At 42.4% G+C, this 22,907-nt stretch overlaps 1 protein-coding gene across 8 annotated transcripts in view; it reads left to right on the top strand.

Annotated features, from left to right (window-relative positions):
* NAALADL2 (N-acetylated alpha-linked acidic dipeptidase like 2) overlaps positions 1-22,907 on the top strand; it is a 502,547-nt gene that overhangs the window by 94,647 nt on the left and 384,993 nt on the right. For 6 of the 8 annotated variants that reach the window (XM_064458021.1, XM_064458019.1, XM_064458018.1 and 3 more), the window contains one exon: positions 5,416-5,494. Coding sequence is in view for 2 of the 8 variants with exons in the window: in XM_064458026.1 (XP_064314096.1) it covers positions 21,659-21,701 (43 nt within the window). In the remaining 6 variants the exon portion in view is untranslated. Of the gene's footprint in view, positions 1-5,415; positions 5,495-21,535; positions 21,702-22,907 lie in introns of those variants that run through there. The other 2 variants (XM_064458026.1, XM_064458017.1) reach the window with 2 other exon arrangements.

Raw genomic sequence — 22,907 nt, forward strand, 5'->3', positions numbered from 1 at the left:
ACTCCCATGAGGGTTTTCACATCACACACCACCTGCCTAACCGTGTGGACGTGACCCTTCAGGGCAGCCTGACTGGGCAGAGAGCAAATCAGAGAAGAAAGTAAGAAAGAGATACCTAGTGATGATGTATTTGGCAAACGGCTGTCACTGGTTGGAGCCTGATACTGGGAATGTCGGTTCCTGGAGAGCAGCCGAAGGTGAGCCCAGTTTCTGCCAATAAGTAGCTCTACGATTACCAGCTGCCTTTAAACTCTGCTTTAAACCTTCTCCCCAAATAGACTGTGTGCGTGTGTAATGCTTAACTGGCAGGGTAGACCCGCTCGCTGAAATGTTAAATGGCTTGAAATACAGAATGGCCAATACAGAAAGCTTAAAAAAAAAACAAGAGAGAAAAAGCTGCTTTGTTTGCTATGGTACGCTCAGTTTTCACTACTGCATTACTGTGACCGACAGATCTCTGCTAGGACATGGGTTGCTCTTCTCCCTTCAAGGTCAGAGAAGGGAGATGCACACACTGAAGAGGTTTGTGAACTGTCATATGTTCTGGTGAGGTGCTGGTCACAGGGATTTACTGGAGGAGAAATCTTCGAAGTCTTCAGCCTACAAATGATGACAGTGTCAGTTAGTACTTGTTCTGTGTATAACACTGTACTGTGTCTTGGGCTAACACGGTCTCTCTGCAAGAGGTAGAGCTGGGCATGTGGTAGCGGGGCCTTTACACTTGGAAGGCTTTGAGCTTGAATGTGCTACCGTTTTCTGGTGATTCAGGGAGCTCTGTTTGGGAGTTTACCTCTGAAGAACCAAGAATAAAAGCCTTTTAGCTATGTTGCTTAACCCTAGCCCCTTACCTCTGTTGTTCTCTCGATGTACTCCAGACCTTATTGACTTTGCAGCAGATGGTCTCCTCCTGCTGCACCAACTTCGGCATCTCTGAGGTTATATGTAGCGGTCTCTTCCCCATGTGGGAATACCTTGCTGTCTCCTCTACAGTGGTGGGATTGAAACACCACTCTAACCCCTCTTTCTTTTGTCAGTCTTTCAAGGGAAACTCTTTTGGTCACTGCTGTTGTGTTCCCACGTAACTTGTCAGATGCCTTAAGTTTCTATACAAGTACTGCAGTATAGGACAGCGTGAGTATATAAGATGGTGAGGAGTTTCTGTAGGTTGTCCTCAAGAACTAGCAGACCTACGGATACCTCAAGTGCCATTAGTTCTTGACTGGGGCATGTCAAGCTTATCAGAGGAGCCATCTGCTGCTTTGTTCTGCATGTATTTATTTCTTTATTAGTAAGGTGTCTCCCGACATCTCACCTGGAACATCTGTAAGGGGAAAGATGGTTTTTATTCAGCTTCCTGCAGCACATCTTTCCAAGAAGGATGGCTTAGCTTTTGCTGCTGATTACTTCTCCGGATACTCTGCATCTTCATGTGTTTCTTTTTATATTGACTGTTTTCTGGCTAATATCTCCTGATATTTGCTGCTTGAAGTGGCATACAAAGAAGCTGTCATCACCAGCTGTGTAGAAGACATCTGAGAAAATCATCAATAAGTATTAAGAAGCAGATGAAAATGTCTCAGCTGCCCTACTGAATTTGACTTTTAGTAGTGGTTTTTTTGCCATCTTTCTGCCTTGGCTCAATGTATTTAAATACGCTGAGAGAGAAACATTTTGCTGGCTGCCTCTTGCATGATCTCCAGGTGCATAGGCCGGTGCCCAATTTCCTGCGATGCAGAAAAATTAGGCAGTGGATTACATTTTGGTTGCCTTTCTGAAACCTGTAAGCTTCAGGCTCTGCTAAGGTTTAAGGCATACCAGGATAGGTTACTTCTGTGCGTCTAAACGTTTTAGATTGAAAATAAGAGTTCAACCCCTATCAAGAATAATTTACCGTTCTGTTAAGAAGGAAGAATAGGAAGTAAGCTATTACCACAGAAAATTTCACTGCAATTTTCTTTTGCATAAGCTTAAATTCAGAGTAGAGAGGTTGTCAATTAGTGTGCAGATTTTTTTAATTGGCTATAATAAAAAGCTAATTGGTGTTTTGCTTAAAGAGTGAATTAAGAAAGTGTTGCTATAGAAACTTTGCATGTGTGTAGTGCTGCTCTACGTAACAGTGAATATAATAGTCTAATGACCTTTCTGAGCCAGCTGTATAGTCAAGGAAAAAAGTGATAAATTCAGGCTTGCTGAAGTGATCATTAAGGAGTTTGTGCCTTCACCCATTTCATTGCCCGAAAGTGTCTCCGGCATTGTCTTGCTGAATGTTTCTCTTGCGTCGTGTCAAACCATATAATAAATGCTGGTCTCAGAAGACCTGAACTTCTGTAAAATCCGGGTGCTCCAATTTTGACTGTGTAAACTGACCTATAATCTGTCACGCGTCAAACGTACTACTGGGAAAATTTCATTTCCATAATCTGAGAAACTGTGACGAGGATCGTAAGTGACAACATCTAATCCGTTAGCTCTTGTATTCCTCCCTCCTCTCCCAGCCTTCTCTACCCACTGATTTCTGAGCCTCCTGTGAAACACGGGAATTATGAGTTTAACTCAAATATGATTTCTGTTCTAATTTGCAACTTTCTCTGCCAGCAAAAATACTTATCTCCTCGAATATAAACTTTGATGAGGAGAGAACAATTTCTTCCTTGGGCGAATGGGTGCCTACTTAAATTATTTCAGAGTCATCATCTGTACTTTTGCTAGCTGCTTAAAAATTAGAGATACAAGTGACATGGACAAAAATACACTGATGTATATTATGAACGTAGTCCTTCCTGTACAGGAAGGTGCTCAGTAGTGAAATAAGTGTCTCTATAAACTCAACCCTATAAAAGTAAAATGTGACTCTTTTTTTCAGTTCCCTGCTCCTGAAACTCATTGTATTACTATGTAAATGGACAAATCCTATTGTCCCCCTTTTAATTGCATATCTAGAAGATGCAGGGGCGTGAGATCCTGCGCGTATTAGTCATAGTGACAGGAAAACCTTAGCGTTCTGCATGTTTTTAGATAATACTGTGACTCTCTAAATGCACAGGCTGGGCAAAGCTATAACCTGTTGACTTTTAGTGGAAGGAGTTCACTCTGTTCTTTTTTTTTGCTCTGGTTTTCAATTTAAGACAGGAATCATTCTGTGTATGCTAAATTTACTCCTGCACTTGTTCTTAAAACTGGCAAAACAGAAAAATCTTTGAGTTTGAACCATTTATTATTTTAGCTTCCCCCCCCTTCCTGTTTTTCTTCCCAGTAGAAGCTTGGAAGAAATCAAAGATACTTCTTGGTGAGGGAATTTAGGAGCATCTCTTAGAATTCTCTGGAATCGCACAGTTGGCTTCTTTCTGTACCTCTAGATCATGACTGAGTAGTATCGTAACTTAGCGGCTATTTTTCCCTTGATACACATATGTAAGCCCTATTAGTGTTAATGCCTTTTTGAAACGCTTCCCTCATATATTCAATATCTACTACTGATGTCCAAACCCTAAAGTCTTACGAGTTGCATGGCGCTTGGCTATCTCTAGAGCTTAATAGAAAGTTGGATTTAATCTCATAGTTCATCTCTTTGAGCAGTAAAACTGTAAGACAGATAAAATGTTTTAACATGAAGCTTTTATCTGAGACCTGTGAGCAAATAAGTCTTTCTGGTCCAGGGAAAGAACTGAGATATATATATATATTTATAAATATTTTTTCCTTCCCTTTTATCTTGCCCAGTAAGACTGTAACTGCAATATGTGTTTACATGGGCTTCTATAATTGAAAGGTATCATTTTGCAGAACAGTAGTACGATGTTATATTTCTGACTGTCAAGGAAATGTTGCTCTTTGGAACTCAGTAAATCCATCTTTACTTCATTTGAATTTTGGCTGCTCTGCTGCAGTTCATTGTCAGCTGCCTTTGTGAAAAGGGGACCTGGTCTATAAAGAGCGAGACGTGACTCTACCCTTAGGACTGGTATTTTCCTCTACGTTTTACATGTGTACAAGGCTGTGAGTAGCCTGATCTACCGTTGATGTTACTTCTGCTTTAAATGGGGGTGTTGGACCAGTTGACTTTTTAGGCTTCTCCCAACGCAAATTACTTTGTGCGTCTCTGGCAGGGTTGACATCTACAACGATAAAGGGACTGTCTTCCCGTTGTTGTTCTTCCACTTTTATGAATTGTGACTCTGCAGGGTTACCATGAAGGCAGTTCCAACAGCAACTGAAGTATGAGTAGTTACAGTGCCATCAGTTGTGGGTTTTTTAAACATAATTTATCTCCAGATGACAAATTCAAACATGTCTTTTAAAATTGTATTTTCCAGCTTTTATTCTCCCATTATTTAAAGGGGAACTTGAGTCAGACCTCCGAATGCATACCTAGAAAATAATGTAAAAGCCTGTTCATCCCGCAGCTACTCTTCCCCACCTTCTTATCTGCGCAAGGGGAAAAGCCTGTTTCAACACGGCTGCTACAGCCATTAGTTGGCTCAGTAACATTTCGATGAAAACCGAGCGTCTGGAAGATGGAAGCCACACTGCTGCTAGTTCAGCGCATGATTTGTTTATTGGGATTAGCGCTGGCTGCAGTCCTACAAAATGAAGTGGGGTATTGGAGGAGCTCGGTGGGTTCCGCATTGTGGGTGTCGATGGGGCGCCTCGGAAGGGCAGCCGCAGTGCGGTGTGTGGGGGTGGTTTTGTTGTGGGTTTTCTTTTTCTTTTTTCCTTTTAAGATTACTTCTTTATTGCCCCGATATGATTGTGTTTACAGAAAATTACAACGGCACAACTTGGTTACTATTGATCCTTTTTTCCCCCTTTGTTTTATAATTTATGTAGTGCAGCAACAGAGGGCTATTAGTGGAGTTATCTGTGGAATCTTTATAATAAGCTTTGATTAGTACTGAGCTGCAGCGATATACACAGAGACCGTTTAAATATGTACTGAGCTACCTCGTTTTGCTTGGGGAAGGAACGCATTGACATCTTTTGCATTTCATTAAAAAAGGAGGGAGATATATGCGGATGATAATGAGATTGCTAGTGGGTAATAGGTGAAAAAATGAAATGATAAGAATATCAAGGGGTTTTTTTGTAGTAAGAACACTTCTAGATTACTGATGGATAAATAAGGCAATTGTTTACTGTCCAGTAGAGCAGAGGAACCATCACAGGTTCCCTGTATATGAACCTGCCGCTTCACCTTGCTGGGTGCGAGGGCATTGGTTTTGACATTTTAGGCAGTTACTTGTTTAAATGAGGAAAAATACTTCATAAGTACCAGCCTGTTTAAAAATACATTCTACTTTGCTGCTGTGTCAGGAAAATGCATCTGCTATTTATATTTACAAGTTGCATCACTGCAAGTGGTTAGATTTCTGTTTCTATGAATGGTATTATAAAATGTGATGTGTTCCTGTTTTGCAGAGAATTAACCTAGCGGCCAGATTGAGAATATGCCTTCGTGAAAAAGTCTCTGCCAAACTGATCCCGTCTCGGCTTTAAGGTACGTGGAAAAAATGTATCAAACACCTATTCTATCTTTTTTTCTCCTCATAATTGTTCTGTTTGAAAGAATCGTGAGGATATTATGTGCTCAGAAGAAAGGAAGTAAGTATTTTAAGGAGTGAAACTGCAAAACTTGGTATTTAGTCAAAGTAAAGTGTAAGCATGAGCCAATCATTTGGGGTAGGCTTCAGCAGTTACACAGAATGGCAGTCAGTGGCATGGATGCTTGTGTCTCCTCCATACTGCCTTGGCAAGTGTCTGTTGTCGTCTAAAAATTGAATATGCATATGAAGGAGAGATCACTGTAATTGAATGGAAAATGTGAAATTACAAAGGCAGCAAAGTATAAATAATTGAAAATCAGGTTGCAGCTCGAGCTTCTGTTTCTCGTGAGCTCGGTTGCAAACAAGATTGCTAGAATGGGCATTCGCATTTTTGTTCCTTTTAATTTTACTTTCCTGGTGCCGCACCCCTGGTACAGAGAGCAAGGCAGCGAAAATGACAAAGGAGTAATTAAATATTTGTAGGAAATTAAGAGCCAAACCAGAGACTAATTTTCAGCAGTCTACAGCTTTCATTATATATGTATACGCTTTGATTTCTCATGTATATGGAAAATGCGTCGCCTAACACTGCATATTCTTAGCCTTTCTCCTCCAGCATCATTTAACTTACTGGCTTCCGTGGTAAGATATGGCAAACTTGTTTTATTTGCAAAGTTATTGCAGAAAATAATTATTTTAGTAACCTTCTGAACAGTTAATTGCTTGTGAGTATAGTTAAGTATCCTTAATCTCCACTAAATACTCCTTTATTGTGGCCGTACTTCATTTGACTGTTTGCTATGTCTTGTTCAGTCATTGCAATCGCTCAAACTGGGTGATTTTCAGTGTTTCAAACTTTTTGGGTCTGCTTGCCCTGCCCTGTCTGTGGTTGAAGGGATTGGCGAGATTGCTGTACTCAAGCCTTATTTTCAAGTGAAACTTTCTCCAGATTTAACCAATGCTAATGAAAACCATATGCCATTTCTTATCCCTAGTGCCAGGGGTTGTGATACTGGCACGTGCCATAAAACCAAGTTCCAAGTAGCCCAATAAACTTGAAAAATTCACTGTCAAGTGATGCACTCGGTTGTGCATCTGGTTTAAGAGCCCAGGTTTTTCCCTTGAGCGCCAGGTATTTCTAGAACCAAATCAGGTTCGGTAGGTTTGCTTTTAAAAGGAGATCAAAGCCAGGCTGTCAGCAGAACTTTCAAAAGGAGTGGTGGACCCTCAGTGAGCCTGCCCAGCCGCCCACGCCGTGGGACAGCAGCCCCTTGCTGGGTAAGACTTTTGGTTTATAATGCTCTTCTACTTAATGACACTGTATTGTGGCTTGGCTGTATCCCCTTTAGGGTGGAAATTATGATCCTTCTCTAAGGACTTTATGAGAATTGGAAGTTTTCTTTAAGGATTATGGAGTTATTTAAATAATTTGCTATTAATTTTCTGATTTGAACAGTGTTTAAATACAGCTACTCCTATAGTAAGACTCCAGATAAGTGTGTATTAGAACTTAATATTTGGGATACTTGGGAAGCACCATAATAATCCAGGACTCACAGATGGCCAGAACGTCTTATTCTTAGCAAATATTGAATTTGTCTAAATTACTGTCATGGCACAGATACGGCGTTAATAAACCAAAGCTTTAATAAGTTGCAGTTCAAGACAGAAGGGCTTGCAGTGATGAAATTATGTGACTCCAGAACTTGCAAAAATATGTTTGTAGGATTTAGTCACCATAAACAGAAAGGGAAACTGCGTTTCCCAGCAGACCAGAGCGGTGGCTCCGTATGGCCAGGAGAACCGTTTCCAGTCTGCGCTTGAGATATTTCCTGTACGCAGGGTAAGCGGCCGCCGTGGCGGTGCCAGGCGGAGGGTCGGGCTTGTGGAGAGGCTGCTGTCCCTGAAGAGAGGATCTCTCCCGACGCCTCTGGGCCGTGCGGGCACAGCAAGAACCGTTTCGGATCCTTTTGCTTACCCTCTTCACTGTGCTTGGTGCTACCAAATGAATTTGACAGTTCCTTCGGTTGTACCATGATGGTTTCATGGTTTAAATAGTTTTATTGTCTCCATTAGGCTCTGGCTTTGGAGAGAAATATTGAAGAAACCTGGCAGTGTAGAGATTGGTCAGTATTGCATTTGTCTAATTAGCAAATAGGCATGACTGTGCTGTTATACTGAAGTAATTATGATATAATATGGGCAGCATACAGTCCTCTTTCTTGCACTAGATACTTTGGGTGCAAGATACAGACCTTTAATCTGGAAATGAAAAGAGAATTCCCAACTCTGACCTGTGTGGACACAACTAGAAGAAAAGTCTTGTAAAACATGAGTCTAAAGATGCTTTTGTGCTCCAAGGAGCAAACAGTAGTAACCAGGATGTTTCTGTCCACGCTGTAGAATTGTCTCCATTACCTAGTTTTCTGACACCAGAGTTGTTTCTGTGCATTACATATGCTTTGCTAAATTTCATTTGTTTTGATGTCTCGGTTCATGATGTGTGTAACAAAATACCCGGGGGCCTTATTAAGGAATTGTGGGAGAGTAGTAGTCCTGGGTGATAGCCCTGTACCGGCTCTTATCAATTCTTCACATCGGATGTGAAGGAATCGTGGTGTGGTTTTTCTCCTTTGGCAGTTGCTATATACAGAGCATGGGATAATTTAAAGCTGGAGCGACTGATGTGTTTGTCCTGTCTGGAGGAATTAGGCCTTCCTTGGAATAATTACTTCTGTGTGTTCTGTTGCCCTTAAAATAAAGCAAAAGCCTCCAGTCCTGAAGGTTCTGGTGATGGAAAAGCTCTCATGATTCTTGGAAAGATGCCCAACAGATTATACTGTTGGAAAACATTTGCCCTGTTTATTTCTTGAATTCATCTGAATTGGCTCAAAGCATTGAAAATGGCACTTTCTTTTTTTCCCTGCTCACCTGCGCAACCTTGTGCTATCACAGTTCTGATCTTAGCTTAGGTATTTAGACTGCTTGTTAATCACACCCGGACTTCCACTTAAATATCAGATTGAGCTCTTAGTTTTTCTTCATCAGGATGTTTTGCAGTCTTGTTCATGGCCGCTCTGCTAATCAACTCTAATCAAGCTCCTTCTCCAGTGATGGTTAACAGACGTGAAAACGTGTGCCTGTGGTGGATTTCAAAAATAAGACGTGGAGAGAAATTGCAGCTTCTTAGTTGTATGCTCAGGAGAGACCTCTGCACAGCATCACGCTGGAGATGTCATGTTGCTCTGTTGTAGAATTGTGGGTTTTGCCATGTTCGATGTTTTTTGGTGCTTTGCCATAAGTTTTCCAATATTGTGAGATTTTTCTTCTCTTGAGGAGTTCTATTAAACTTGTCTCATGGAAACTAGCAAGATAACAAGACCGTGAAATACCAAGAACGTATTACAGGGTTATTCCTTGGTAGCATTAAGGTGATATAAGTAAGAGCACATCCCCAGGATGGAGGCCTGGGCTGCGATGTGAGGAGCTGGATGGGAGCCGCTCTGGCTGAAGCTAGTCTGGGACGGGGGAGGTGGAAAGGGTTTTCATCAACTTCATGTGGGTTGCCCAGCTCAGTTCATGCCTTGCCGGCTGGTGCCAGCAAGTGGAAGGTACCCTGTAGCTCGAGGATGAGCGGGCAGGGGAACTGCCGCTTTGGAGGCGGTGCGTATTTGTGTCGGTGTTAAGGACAGTGGATCGGTACCTCTAACGGCCGAACTACTGCTTTGTTTCCGCAGAATACATTAATGATGACACTTTTCTACTTCCGACACCTATTGATTTTTATTTCTCTCGACAAGGTTTAGAATAGCATGTCCTCATGTTGAATGCCATTCTTCTGGAGTTAAAAAGCTGTCATCTGTTACTTTATTTTTTACAAATTCAAAGGGCACTTTAGTACTGTCAGCGTGAGATCATCACTGTCTAATAATAGGCACTTTAGAAGATTTCTATTAATGTCGACTTTTAACAGAGCCCTCTTACTAAAAGATCTGTACCTTATAATCATGCTGTATCTTTCACTACTAAGCAGTGATATGAATTGTGAGAATTGGCTAAAATCTATTAGCTGTTAAAACTCAGAATGTTACTTTTGATCGGAAAGGAAGTCTTGTTTAACTTCCCCCTCCCCTTCGTACATCTAAAAGAGTTGGGCGCCTGCGTGAGGGAGAAAAAGGGAGCCTGATGGTAGCTAATGGCTGATGAATACAGCTAAGGATAGGGGAGGGTTGCCTGGCAACACGGGGGGGACGGGCCCAGGTCCCTTGTCAGTAGACAGGAGTCGGCAGTTGGCTCATCTCTTGAGCTCACGAGGACCGACGTAGGCCTTTTTGCATGCTTTATTCGCCATACGTATCATCGTCGCCGGGTTAGATTTGTCTGTTACATGTTTTGTCTCTGTGTATTTCGTTCTTTTAAAAGGAAACACAAGCAGAACGGAAGCAAATCAAGCGTTTTACTTAAAGGAACAAAAGATGTTGTGAATTCTGTCCCATGTGGTTATTACGCTTTCAAGACGAGAGCCATATTCAGTAAGAGATTTGCCTAAAATTGCAAGTTCTTAGATCTGATTCCAGGTAAAGTTATGCTTTCTTAGTCTGAGAGCCCTCTGAAAATGACCATCAACCCACTCAGCGCTCCGAGATGACGAGCTGGGGTTTGTGTTATAATCACAACCTTGAGAAGGTTGCCCCTTTTTTTTGTGGTTGTCACACAGTTATGAAGTGACACTTCTGCTTTGTGTCCCCTCTTGCTGTGGTATAATATCAGGCTGCAAACTGTGCGTGCACTGAGGGCTATGACAGACTTGACCTTGTACGAGTTGTTCTTACAGCAATTCAAGTGGATTTTGAATATGAGCATCCGTATCAGCTGTAGATCTATCTTTTCGCCGCAGTGTAATTGTACACAGGCGGCGCTTCGTTAGGGAGGTGAAGGGCGGCCGTCGCTAGTTTGCTGTTCTCTAGAAGGCCTTTCGGGAAAAGTGGATTGCCAGAACCGCATGAGGGTGGTTATAGTTAAGTGAATACTGAACTAGTAACCCTTTTTCTTTTCTACAGGCATGTTTGTTAAGGAAAAAGTTGCAACTGGCTTTCGGACTCAGCTTGCATGATCCCACACTCCGTGTAATTCTGATATTGCCAGAGGGGTAAATTTTTTACCCCTTTCAGCTGTCAGGAATAACTTTGGTGCCTAATGGTAAGATCACAGCTGTAGGGAACAGGTTGGGTCCTCGTTTTGCGTTGCTGGACAGGAGCATCTACCTTTCCCTTTTGTGGCTGTTTGTCCACCAGGCATAAATGAGGTTAATGCGTAGACATCTGCAGTTGCGCTACCTTGGGAATTCTTAAAAGCAAAAAAGCCCTTCCCCTCTCTCCTACTAGTAAGAGCAGTTGCCATTTGCAAAATGCTTGCTTCCATTTTCTTCTTGTCGGGTTCAATGGTTTTGTTAATGGTTGTTGTTAAGGATGAAACTTTTCAGAGCATTTGGCACGCCTTGAAACCTGACCAGCTGTCTAAGTGTAGAGTGTTTATGTGAAAATGTTGTGCTGGAAGCTGCAAAGAAATCCATTATGTTTACCGGGTACTTTGTAATTATCAGCCTTTGAATAATCTGGACAAAAATCAGTGTTTTCATCTAACTTTTTTCCTGCAGTCTGTTCTCTCTCTGTCTGTCCCCGTGCAGACACACAGAGGCAAGATAGCAGCAGCCAACTGTGTAAAATTACTTCCTTGTAACTGGAGGTACTCAGAAAAGCAGGTGAGAGGTTTGAAATGTTTCAATTTGTAGAGCAAAGCCTTAAGGCAACTGTCATTAACAAAATGGTCTTCCTTCTTCATTCTTCATGTTGCAAACTGTAGCTTCTGACTTACTATTTATCTTTTTAATGGTTTATACTTACATTACAAGCCCTGAGTTTGCTACAGGGGATTGAGAAATGTTTTGGAGCTTATGATGATTCATGGGAAAGTTTGGGTAAACTGCTCTGGACTGTATTTCGTGGTAACTTGTGTTCTTAAGGGCAACTTTGGCATGAAGGTAAGGTTGTTCTTTCCCGTCATCTGCACAAATAAGTGTCTGCTGGTACGCTTGTGTTAACTTCAGCATAACTGGCGTGATGTAAGGAACTGCATGCTGCACTAATGTTATTGAACCCTTGGATCCAGGTGTTGGAACTTGTGCTTTCATCTACTATATCAATGAAGGAAAAGATTCTACATTTAAGATGTATGAATCTGTCTTCATGTCCAAGATGTCCAAATTGTTGGCTGTTGGCCTTTCTGTAACAGATTCTAAGACAGAAAAATACCTTAAAAATTATTACAGTTGAACTGAGAAAATGAGTCGTGATCGATAAGATTTTTTCAAAATCATTGTAGCTTCTCTGTACAACGAAGCACTACCAACAGATTAACACATCGGTTACGTTGGACCATCGGTTAAGGAAACTTCAACTGTGCAAGTTGTGTTTTAAAATGATGCTTTAAATGAACCAGATTTGAGACTTTCAACACATTTTTTGCATGGGTTTGGGGGGTTTCTCTGGTCTTCTACTGTAGTGATTTCTGTGGTGCTTTTGCTTTTCTTGTGGGACGCAAAGATAGGAACTTATGGAAGAAGACCAGAGTTAAAAGATTTTTTTTTTTGTGCGTGTGTGCGTACCATAGGTATGGTTTGAAAGCAAGATTCTGATTCCTTTTCTTAATTATGGACACGGAGTTACCTTCTCATCCTTCGGTTTGGCTTCTATGCTGTTTTATTTGCCTTACCGAACACCCTCCCTGAGATACGGAGACAATTTATTGATCAAAGCGTATGAAACAAGCGCGTGGTGTGTAAGCAGGGGGAAAAGGGCACGGGCAGTGTATTTTAGATCTCATTTCCTATGTTGGTTTCAAAAAAAACCCCACCAAACTATGTGAACATAGATTAAGCAGTGCAATAGCTGCATTCTGGTAAATACAAAGCCAACAGCTGTGTTTTCCAAGAGTACCTCACCGCAACTTGAATTGGGAAAGATAAAACTTTATTGCAGATTTGGGGAGAAATGGAAAACAATGCTAATCTAAACATCACTTCTTCCTTTTTATTCTCCCCAACTGAGGAGAAAAAAGATTTTGCTGCTTTTGCGCTCTCTGGAAGAATGTACCTCATTCTGGTTTGTAGGAGTATTGCATAGAAAATTCAGAGATGCAGACAACAACGAAGAATGTTATTCCATACTAGAAATGCTTTATGTGGGGATTTACTTACAGTAAATAATTGAACTAACTAGTTTGGGGGGAAAAAAAAAAGAATTCATTCAGTCTGCAGCACAATTCAAACGCGATGGGTGTGCCCTGCTGTCCAAGAAGCTGTGCCGGGCCACGATCTGAGCCTCGGTTTGTACAGCTGAAGTGCCAAGTGATTTTGCAGAGTAGTTGTTAAAAACTAATGAGTTGTGCTTTACTACAGACTAATGAGATGTGCTTTATCTGCAGAGCGTTGGAAGCAGATGTGATGGGAAAGTATCTTACTGGAGCGGAGGAGAGGGTGAATTACGGGTGCGTTGAACTTGGGCTGCGTGTATATGTGCGTACGGCACGGTGCCGCTGGGTCGAAGAGGCTGCGTTCACCTCACGGCTAGTCGGCACCAAAAAAACCTGACATCTTCCCCGGTTCTGTGCTCCTTCGTGGGCTGAACTTTGCATTTTTCAAGTAGCAGAAAACTGAGAAACGACAGGAAAAAGGGAGGTAGCTTTGTGCTGGCAAAACGGTGGGGTTAGTGAACTGAACTGGCTTACTGTAGCTTCAGAAGACCACCCCACCTGGCACAAGGAGGCAGCAAGCCTGCGGGCAATAAAAGCAATAAATGGGTGTAAGGCTATCAATTTAGTGACAGCTCTTTGTCAGTAAGCCTTTGTCAGACTTGCTACGCAGAGGCTCGCTGTTCAGCCTGGCCGGCGGTACGACAAGGCTGAGCTTTGTTGCCTTGCTTGGTTCAGGAGGGAACTCTCTGCCAGCTCGTGGCACTCGATGGGGTGTATGTACTGCAACTCATGGCATTTAGTGAACTTGCTCTCTTGCTGTGCATGGCAGTCCCACAAAGTGAGGTGATTTGGTAGTGTAGTATTGCTTCTCCAGAAGATATACATACGTGAATATATGTATCTTCATATATACATATATTTTACAGCTTTTCTGCTGGAACAATCTTTAGTGATTGAAGATTCACACATAAGATTCTTCCTGGCTCATCTATATTTGCTGGGGTAGAAGATACTTTGGAGTCCAAGTCTTCATTGGCTTGAAAATCCATCTCTATATTAACTCACTGTATTTTATACGGTATATTTGTTATAAAAGCTTACATATGTGGCAGGAGTGCAAGCTGACCTACTTAAACCGCAACTCTTCCCAGCTGTGCTAGATGTACTAGAGATGAGTGTTCCTCTTGCCGAAATCTAAGTGCAATCTAAACTTCTCAGTGTTTTGAAGAAGTGCTTTCTCTAAAAGGGTGGAGTAAGGATTAAATGGTGGTATTTTTTTTTAAAGCCGATCAGCTTTTGATGCCCTGTGTCAGGTTTTTAAGCTCTGCTTCCTAATGTGATCTTAGAGTAGTAAGATTTACTTCTTAGTTGTGCAAGATGGAGTTCAGTATTAGTTAGCATTTATTGCATTAGCTCTGTTGCCAACAAATATTAGAAAAACGTTTTTCATTTCCTCACTCTTTTGCTCTCCTTTTTTTAAGCTGCTTACTTTTGTCATTCAATTTATCCTTTGCTTTCAGTTGCAACTACAAGATTCATCAAAAAATAGGGGTGGCAGAAATAAATCATGCAGAGATTTTTAAGCAAAACAAACAACGTGTTTAAAAAGCAGTCGTTGAACTCCACTGCTTTTATAAATAATCAAGTGGATTGAAGGGCAGTGGAATTGTTACCCTTTATAGTAGGTCTTATATATGCTGCATTACTGTTATGTGCAGGCCTGGATTAGAAAGTATCGTCTTTGATGCATCAGATCTTAATACTTGTTTGCATAATTTGATTTTCTTTAATACAGTGGTGGGTTGTCCCTGGCTGGGCGGCAGGTGCCCAAAGCCGCTCCGTCACTCCCCTCCTCAGCTGGGCAGGGGAGAGAAAATACGAGGAAAGACTCGCGAGTCGAGATAAGGACAGGGAGAGATCGCTCAGCAGGTACCATCACGGGCAAACCAGACTCGACCTGGGGAAACTGGCTTCATTTATTACCAATCAAATCAGGGTAGGGTAATGAGAAATAAAGCTAAATCTTAAAATACCTTTCCCCTACCGCTTCCTTCTTCCAGGCTTAACTTCACTCACAATTTTCTCTGCCTCCCCCCCAGCAGCACAGCGGGACGGGGAATGGGGGTTGGGGTCAGTTCATCACTCTGCCTCTGTTGCTCCTTCCTCCTCGCAGGGGGACTCCTCACACCCCTCCCCTGCTCTGGCATGGGGTCCCTCCCATGGGAGACAGTCCTCCATGAACTGCTCCAGCGTGGGTCCTTCGCCGGGGTGCAGCCCTTCAGGAACAGGCTGCTCCAGCGTGGGTTCCCTGTGGGGTCACAGGTTCTGCCAGCAAACCTGCCCCAGCGTGGGCTTCCATCAGGGTCGCCGCCTCCTTTGGGCACATCCACCTGCTCCGACATGGGGTCCCCACGGGCCGTGGGGGGGTGTCTGCCCCACCGCTAACCTCCACGGGCCGCGGGGGGGTGTCTGCCCCACCATGGTCTTCACCACGGGCTGCAGAGGAGAGTCTCTGCTCCGGCACCTGGAGCACCTCCTCCCCTCCTTCCCTGGCCTGGGTGTCTGCAGGGCTGTTTCTCTCACATAGTGTCGCTCCTCTCTCTGGCTGCAGTTGTGCAGTATTTTACCCCCTTCCTAACTATGTTACCCCAGAGGCGCTACCCCCGCTGCTGATGGGCTCGGCCTTGGTCATCGCTGGGTCCCTCTTGGAGCCGCTGGCTCTGTGGGACATGGGGGAGGCTTCTGGCATCTTCTCATAGAAGCCACCCCTGTAGTCCCCCAGCTACCAAAACCTTGCTATGCAGACCCAATGTAAACACAAAAAAGACCAGATTAGATTGAAAAAGGAGAAGCTAATTCTTTTTTCGGTCTTCTACAATCTGACTTTGTACTAATGTGTGTGTAGCTTTGGCTTCTGTGCACTCATCCTTCAGCTGCTGAAGTCAGCTTGAGGAGTTATTTATTTTCTTCAGACTCATCTATATTTTCATTAAGTAGGAAGTCTAAAAACACTAGAAGTGAATCTGGAGGCCGTTTCTGGTTTTGATTGCTAACATTTATTTTTGAGGTTTTGTTGCTAAAGCTGCATGAATGAAAACCAAGGAGCAGGAACTGATTAGGAAAAGATATTTAAAGAAACTTCAGAAACAACATTTTGACAAAGCACCTGCTTTCTGTGGAGGGAAGGCTACCTCTGTTGGGGAAAGCTGTCAGAGCGTTCTGGTTTCAGCTTTCCAACTCAGGACTTCGAGAGTGGAGACAGAGAGGGAGTTGTTTTCTTACGGTCATAAAGCTATCGAGTGGGGTCAGAAACTGAACTGTAGCCTTGGGTCCCTTCTACTGTGTTACATTTGTCAATCATGTCGGGACTGATAGGTCTCGGAGAGACAGAACAATTATCCATAATTCAGGTATTGCGAAAAGTAATGTGTACATTATTAGCAAAACAACAAGAACTAATGAAAACCCCATGGAGGTTTTGAACCCTGCTTTCTTCTACATATTAACAAATTCCCTTGGCGTGTGATTTTTCCGGCTCGGCAAGGGATCAGGGAGAGCTTGAGCTACATGTTAGTCATTTTGCCGGATGTGCTTTTCAAAAATGAGGTTGCTCCTCCGTACAACAGTCCTCCAACAAAGCAGCCAAGAGAGTAAAATACCTCCCCTTCGGTCTGGAAGACCTAAATCTTAGTTCTTTTTTGCCCAAGTTTGTATTTTTTTGGCTAGAGTGGTGGTTTGGAGCCTCTTCTGTTCTCTTTTGAAAAAAACCACCACCCCCCCACCCAATAAACAATTCAAAAGAGTCGCAGACACTTTCTCAATTGAAGACTCATTAAAACTAGATCTTTCTGCCATTGAAACGGTTGTTTCAACAAAGTGATATTTTTCTGATGGCAAGTAGTTTTCCGACAAAAAGTTATAATGAGCTGTAATTAGTGCTTAGAAATGCAGGAGGGCAAGTATCCTTTGTTTCCCATTAAGCTCCAAAGCGGTGACGTTTGCATCTGTATGAAGTTTTACACCACAGCCTCCTCCTAACTGGTGAAAAACTGTTTAAGACAACTAGACTTGGAAGTGGAACTCGGACAAGCCAGAGGAATGTGGGAGGAAAATCTCATCTGTGATGGAGTAAGTCTTTCTCGGGTTTTGCTCACTGGTTAGACTTTGTTGTTGGAGAAAGGAAAGAAATTGAATTTCAGGTTCGTGTGAACTCCACGTTTCAGTAGGGTGGGCTCAGCGCTGTCCGTGCACCGTCTCTGCCTGCTGGTACATCGTTTGCATAAACACTGAAAACCTGTTTCACTGTGGTTTTTGAGTCTGGCTATCCTGGCTTTTTTATCTAATCCATTTTAATAGTGGAAGAAAGTATTTTTTTCTCCGTCTCCTATTTTAATTGAGGTTGTAGGCTAGACAACTGCTTGTAATTTGGAGGCTAACTAAGTAAGGTTCCTTTTACTAGACCATTTTCCATGGAAAAATAAAATAACCATATTGCTATTAAAAAAAAGCAGCAAACAAACCCCAACAATCAATCACCTCCACAAAACCCCCAAACACCAGCAGTGTAAAAGCCTGACCATCAGCATCTGCCCCTCTGTTTTTAGGAGGGAGGCAGGATTGGCACTGTCCCTTTTCTCCTGGCAGTCCTACCATTGTTGAACGTGCAATATTTATTATTTTTACCTCTGAGAAATGTCACTCTCTGGTGCCAGACAGGTAATCGCTACGAGAAACTTTGTGGAGTGCTCCTCTCTGACAAACTTGAAAACACTTGGTTATCAACGAGCAAGCTTTCACAGAGCCCCGATCAGAGTCGTCATCGTGATTTGTGTAAAAGAACTCTGTGTATTCCCAGTGCTTACGTTTCAGTTCTAGGTACGATTCGTATAATCTGTCCAATTTCACATGTAATAAGTGTACCTCATTATTCATATTTTTGAAACATTGAAACTATATTCTTTAGGGGGAAAAAAAACCCAAACCAACGCCTTTCTATTACTTTCTATTACATTTGTAGAGCATGTGGCATAATACGCCTGGGAGTCTGAAACACGTTACCAATGAAGAATGACAGTAACTGTTAGCTGTTGATATTACTTTTTTGCATTAATTCTGTAGAGTGTCTAGAATCTCGAGTAGAAATGAGAGTGTCTTGAAAGCAGCTTGGCCAGCACTTAGAGGAAACCTTTGCTTTTCTGAAGGCCTTCAGTTGTGAGGGCCTCTCTCGAGGTTTGCAGGGCTACCCTACAAAACTTGGGATAATATTCGTATCCTCTGGCAAGTCTTGCTGGCAGAGAGCACTCTGTTTCTAATGACATTGGACTTAGGCTTGGAGTCATCCATGACATTCGCAGTACGATGCAGCGACCTGTTTGGTGTGGCGCCACGCACAGCGTAAGGTCTGGCTTTTATTCTCTTGTAGCCCTGATCACCGTCATCATCACAGTATATTTCCTTGTATTTCCTTATATTTCCATTCATTGACTGTCAGATGCAGTCCTTAGAATCAAGAAACATTATAGTTGCTGCACTGCAAATATACAGAATAACTTTCTCTTTCCTTCTGGGAGCAGAACAAAACCACTGCATTTTCACATTTGGATCTTTCTAGCGAGAGTGAATGAATTAAGAGTTCCTGCTTTGGAAAGCACTCCATTTAAATCATTGCACGCAAGTGAGCCCAACAAACACTTTTAGGAGAACATAAAACCGAGCTAGCCGTTTCTCACCATCAGTCCTTGTTGGAAGAGGGAGTGTGAAAAATCTTGTGTTTCCGTCCTTTTTGCGCTATTCCCGCTTGTAGGCTTCATTTCAAAGGAAGAAGTATTTTCAGTACTATCGCTCTCATGTCTTGAATTCTTAAAAATATGTAAGAGTTAACAGGAGGTGATGTGATAAAACGCTAGAACTTAAACTACAAAATACTTCTGTAGGTGCTAAAAGCCTAAAATCAGTATCTTCCTCTTTAAGAAAAGTGTTGGTACTCAGTAGCTAGGTCGAATAGTTATTTTTGTTGCCTTAGACTTCTGTTTTCTTTGGAATTAGTAGGTCTCTCTCCATGGGGGAGGACCCTACAGAATACAGCATTGAAGGTAAAAACTAATCATGGTTTCTCCCATGTTTGGAATTTATAATAATGTGGGGTATTTAAAGATTTCAGTCTTTCAAGAGACTGAGAATTTGTGTTTGGAGAGGGCAGAAATGCTGTAGATTTTTCTTTCTCATCAGTTAATTACCAAATATATCTTGCTTTGCACTGCAGGACTTCATTGATAAACTTGTTTTTCTTAATTATGTGCTTTAAATATAGAGCAACTTGAGCTTGTTTGAACATAGCTCAGCACTAAATCTTTGACTTTTTCAAGTTTGATGGTCAAGGAGGAGTTTCTCTACAGGCTCCTCCACCGTCCTCAGGAAGGGATAAGTGCGACTTAGGTATCGGGTCCCAGATAAAACTAAGTAAATGATGCACTTGCTCTAGTGGCCTTGGTTGAGAGCTGAGGCAAAGAAAGTTCAATGCCCAAATATTTTTCCTTTTCCTGTCTTAGGTGCATTTCATCAGCTTTTGAGCATCAGGAAGATCGGGCATATCTCCATTTCTATCAGGGACCTGTTTGAAAAGCTGGAAAGGATGTATCCAGACCCTTTATTACAGTCTCAATATCCATTCCTGCATGCTCATTTCATTAACTGTACTACTGGATACTTTCAGGAAAGGCCCCTTTGGTTTGTCCCTCATGAAGTGATGACAAAGCTGGCAAAGTTCTTACTTAGGCACTTCTCTGCACACAAAAATAACTTAGTTTAGTCTCTGTCCTTAAGTAGAGGAAGCTGCGTTAGAACTGAGCTGAAAAAGACCTCCATCCGCTAAATGGATGTTTCAGTTGAATGTTTCACTCGTACTGTCAAGCGGAAACTTAGTAAATTAATTCAAGATGATCATCAGCATTGGAAGCGGAAGTTGCTGGTGTCTGTTCTGCGGCCGGGGAGACTCCCCAGGCGTCTGTTGGAGTCTCACCTCCGGCACTGAGTCTGAACGGGCCAAGGGCAGCTTCAGTTCATTGGCAGTAAATTGGGATTCGAGGAGGGATGAGCCTGGCGAAATGCGGGAACCACTGACTGCAGATTTTGGGCCATGAGCTGAGGTTGAGGATTCTGGGGGGGAAACCTAGCAAAAAGTACTAGCAAAACCATACTTACAGAAATGAAATAATGAAAGGCTCGCTTTTAAAATGGTGTCATTTTGCTTTTCTCTTTGCTTTCTTGGTAAAGAGCCTTTCCTGACTGTGGGACGGTCGATGTAACCCGACTAATTTGATAATCAGGCAACACTAAAGCATGAGCTTTTTCTTGTAAACTCCTCCTTTTTTGTAAACCATGGGAGAAGTTAACTTGGAATTCACTGTTCAGATGACTCAGGTTTGGGATGCCTGCTTTACCTTCTCTAGCAAAAACTCCGATCTTGAAGCGTGGCTAAAAGCCTGTTGCGTGTGCAGGTGAGGAAGGTGTTTAGTGTGCACAGAAAAAAGTTACCGTCAAATTGCTGAAGGATGTAAATATTTTTTTTTATTTCTGCCTATGTGATGATTAGCTTGGGGAGTTACTGCCTGTGGGGATACTCTTATTCCTAAATAAGACTTTTGTTTGAGTTATCGTAGTTTGTTTCAGAAATTCTACTTTGAGGGTACACTTTACCTAGCCTGAATGATCTTGGAAAACTATCTTCAATTCCAACCCCCACCCCGCCCTGTGTTTCTGTTCTCATAAATAATTATTTCACTACCTTAAAAAAAAGGAAGAAGACAATACGGTTTAGTTTTAAAAATAGACTTATTTTCTACTGGATTTAAAAAAAAAGAATCTACCACTATTGATTAGAGCATTTTGAAGTGTAATCCAGGTGGAGGTTAACATTGTGAGAGCTACTTAGAGCTCTTAATTTGTTGTTGTTTGTCTTTTAAAATAGTGCTGTGGGTCCTCTTTGATTTTTGTCATTGGCAGTTGCAAACGTAAATGTTAAAACAAAACTGACTTTGCAGGCAGAGACAGGTGTACTTGTTCAACAAATTGACCACAAATGTATCAGACACCTGTTATTTGATTTCCACAGCAGAAAAGAGCAAATATTTTCTTGGAACTCAGTTTGAAGTCTGGCTGGATAAGATTATCTTAAAAGTTTGTGTCCTTGTGCTAGAGAAGGAGGGGAAGAGAAGCCAAATAACCTTTTTGTTTTGCTTACAAGCCCTTTCTGTTACACTGTCAAAACAATCTCAGAATTAGTGTTCAAGTAAAGCATTTTCCTTGGCGTTAATCTTTGTGAAATACAGAGGAAGGGTGGGTTTGGTTTTTAGGTTTTGGGTTCTTGGCAAAGATTTTGCCAAGAGGCGCTGTATGCGGAGAGCTGTGGCTGCAAAGTTCCCATCCCACAGGGACTGGCTTGACAGTTATCATTTCTCTTTCCTACAAAACGCAAATTCAGAGGATCTTTAAAATCAGTTGCAAACTTTCCGCTGGCGTTTTGGCTCAAACACCTGCCGCGGAGGAGAGAGGTTCTTCAGATGGCTGGCTGTGTGAAAGTGAAAGGGAAGGGTGGGGAGCAAATGAGCAGGAGAGTCCAAGAGGAGACAGAGCAGCCTTGCCTGAAGCACGTGTTAATCAAAGGAGATTAAAGGATATGATGTCAGTTTATAGAGGAACAGGTCAGGCGAGCCCAGGTAGTTTAGGAAGCAGGGTACTAATTATTCACCGAAGAAAGTCGGGTATACGGTTACTGTGCTACAGCTGAAAGTCAGGAGGTCAAAGCTTGCACGGAGTCAACTTGATAAAACGGCGTGTCCCCTTACGGGGCACTTTATCGGTTTCTAGAAATGGGAGAGAATGAGTCTAGTGTACCGAGCCCGTCCCAGCAAGGTAAGCACATGCAACCTGCAAAGCGCTGTGCTGTTTGGAAGTTTGGGGCATTGTTAGTCTCTGCATGCGGGCGCTTGTTTTGCTGTCGGCAGCCGCGGCAGGTGCTGCGTGCCCGCACGAGGGGACGTGTTTTTGCATGCGCCTGGGTTTTGGGGAAAGGAGGAAATCCACATCCCTCACCTCTGCAATACCTTGTTTTTAAAGAAACACTGCATGAATTTAGGAGGGTAAGGGAAGGTCTGATAAGATCGTGTAAGTGTTTGGCACTGTGTCGTCAACAAAGGTTGCTATAAACTTAAGGTGATCGGTGGAAGTTGAGGTCACCGTTCTGTAGCGTCCTTCAGTCTGCTGCAAATATTTTTGGGATAGGAAATGCTTTGCACGACTGTTTTGCACAAATCGAATACGTGTTGCACGTGAGCAGGGCACGGCAGATGCATAAAGATGAAGGATATTCTTTCCAATTTGCTTTCTTGGCTTATTCCAGGTTGTTGTCTCCCCCCCCCCCGCCCCCCGTGGGCTGTGCTAAGGTAATGCATGCAAAATAACCCTTGTAACCACTTGTGTGACTAACTGTTAGAACAGAGCATTCTGTCCTAGGTGTTTTACATTTTTAGTAGGAGCCTGAACACAACAGTTCATAAATCTTACTTAGTCCATCTTTTGCACCATTAATGTCAAGTTTTTGCTTTGAGAAAGAATGTTTTCCCAGTAGCCCCTTTTCCTTCCAACAGACAGTTTTAACGTCCCAGGAAATATTATCTTCCTGAGGAATTATTCCATTATTTTATCATCTTAGCATTCAGTGGTGTTTCCCCCCCCCCGCCCCCGACATTCCACCTTGTGCTCTTCTTTTGCTTGACTTTACCAGTTTCTTCCTGGTCTCTTTCTCATGCTTTGCATACCAGCAAGGGATAAAGCTTTGTATCTATTTTGGGTTTTGCAAGAATCCTTGAGCTATTGTAAATTTGCAAATGCTTTTTCTGAGAGCTGAAACGGTATCTTTCTAGTCAATGCGAAGCTCTGTTACTATTTTTCCCTTGAAATGTATGCACGCAAGCATGTTATGCTGGGATTCAAATAAGTGTCTCAGACCTATGTTAATTGGGAATAACTCCGTTAATGCCAGAGCAGATTTTGTTCACAGAGAACTTGTATTCCACTGGTTTTGGTTTTTTTTTTTGCTTATGTTAATAAGTATGTACA

The sequence above is a fragment of the Phalacrocorax carbo genome, chromosome 7, assembly GCF_963921805.1.
Source record: "Phalacrocorax carbo chromosome 7, bPhaCar2.1, whole genome shotgun sequence".
In the NCBI taxonomy this organism is placed as follows: Eukaryota; Metazoa; Chordata; class Aves; order Suliformes; family Phalacrocoracidae; genus Phalacrocorax; species Phalacrocorax carbo.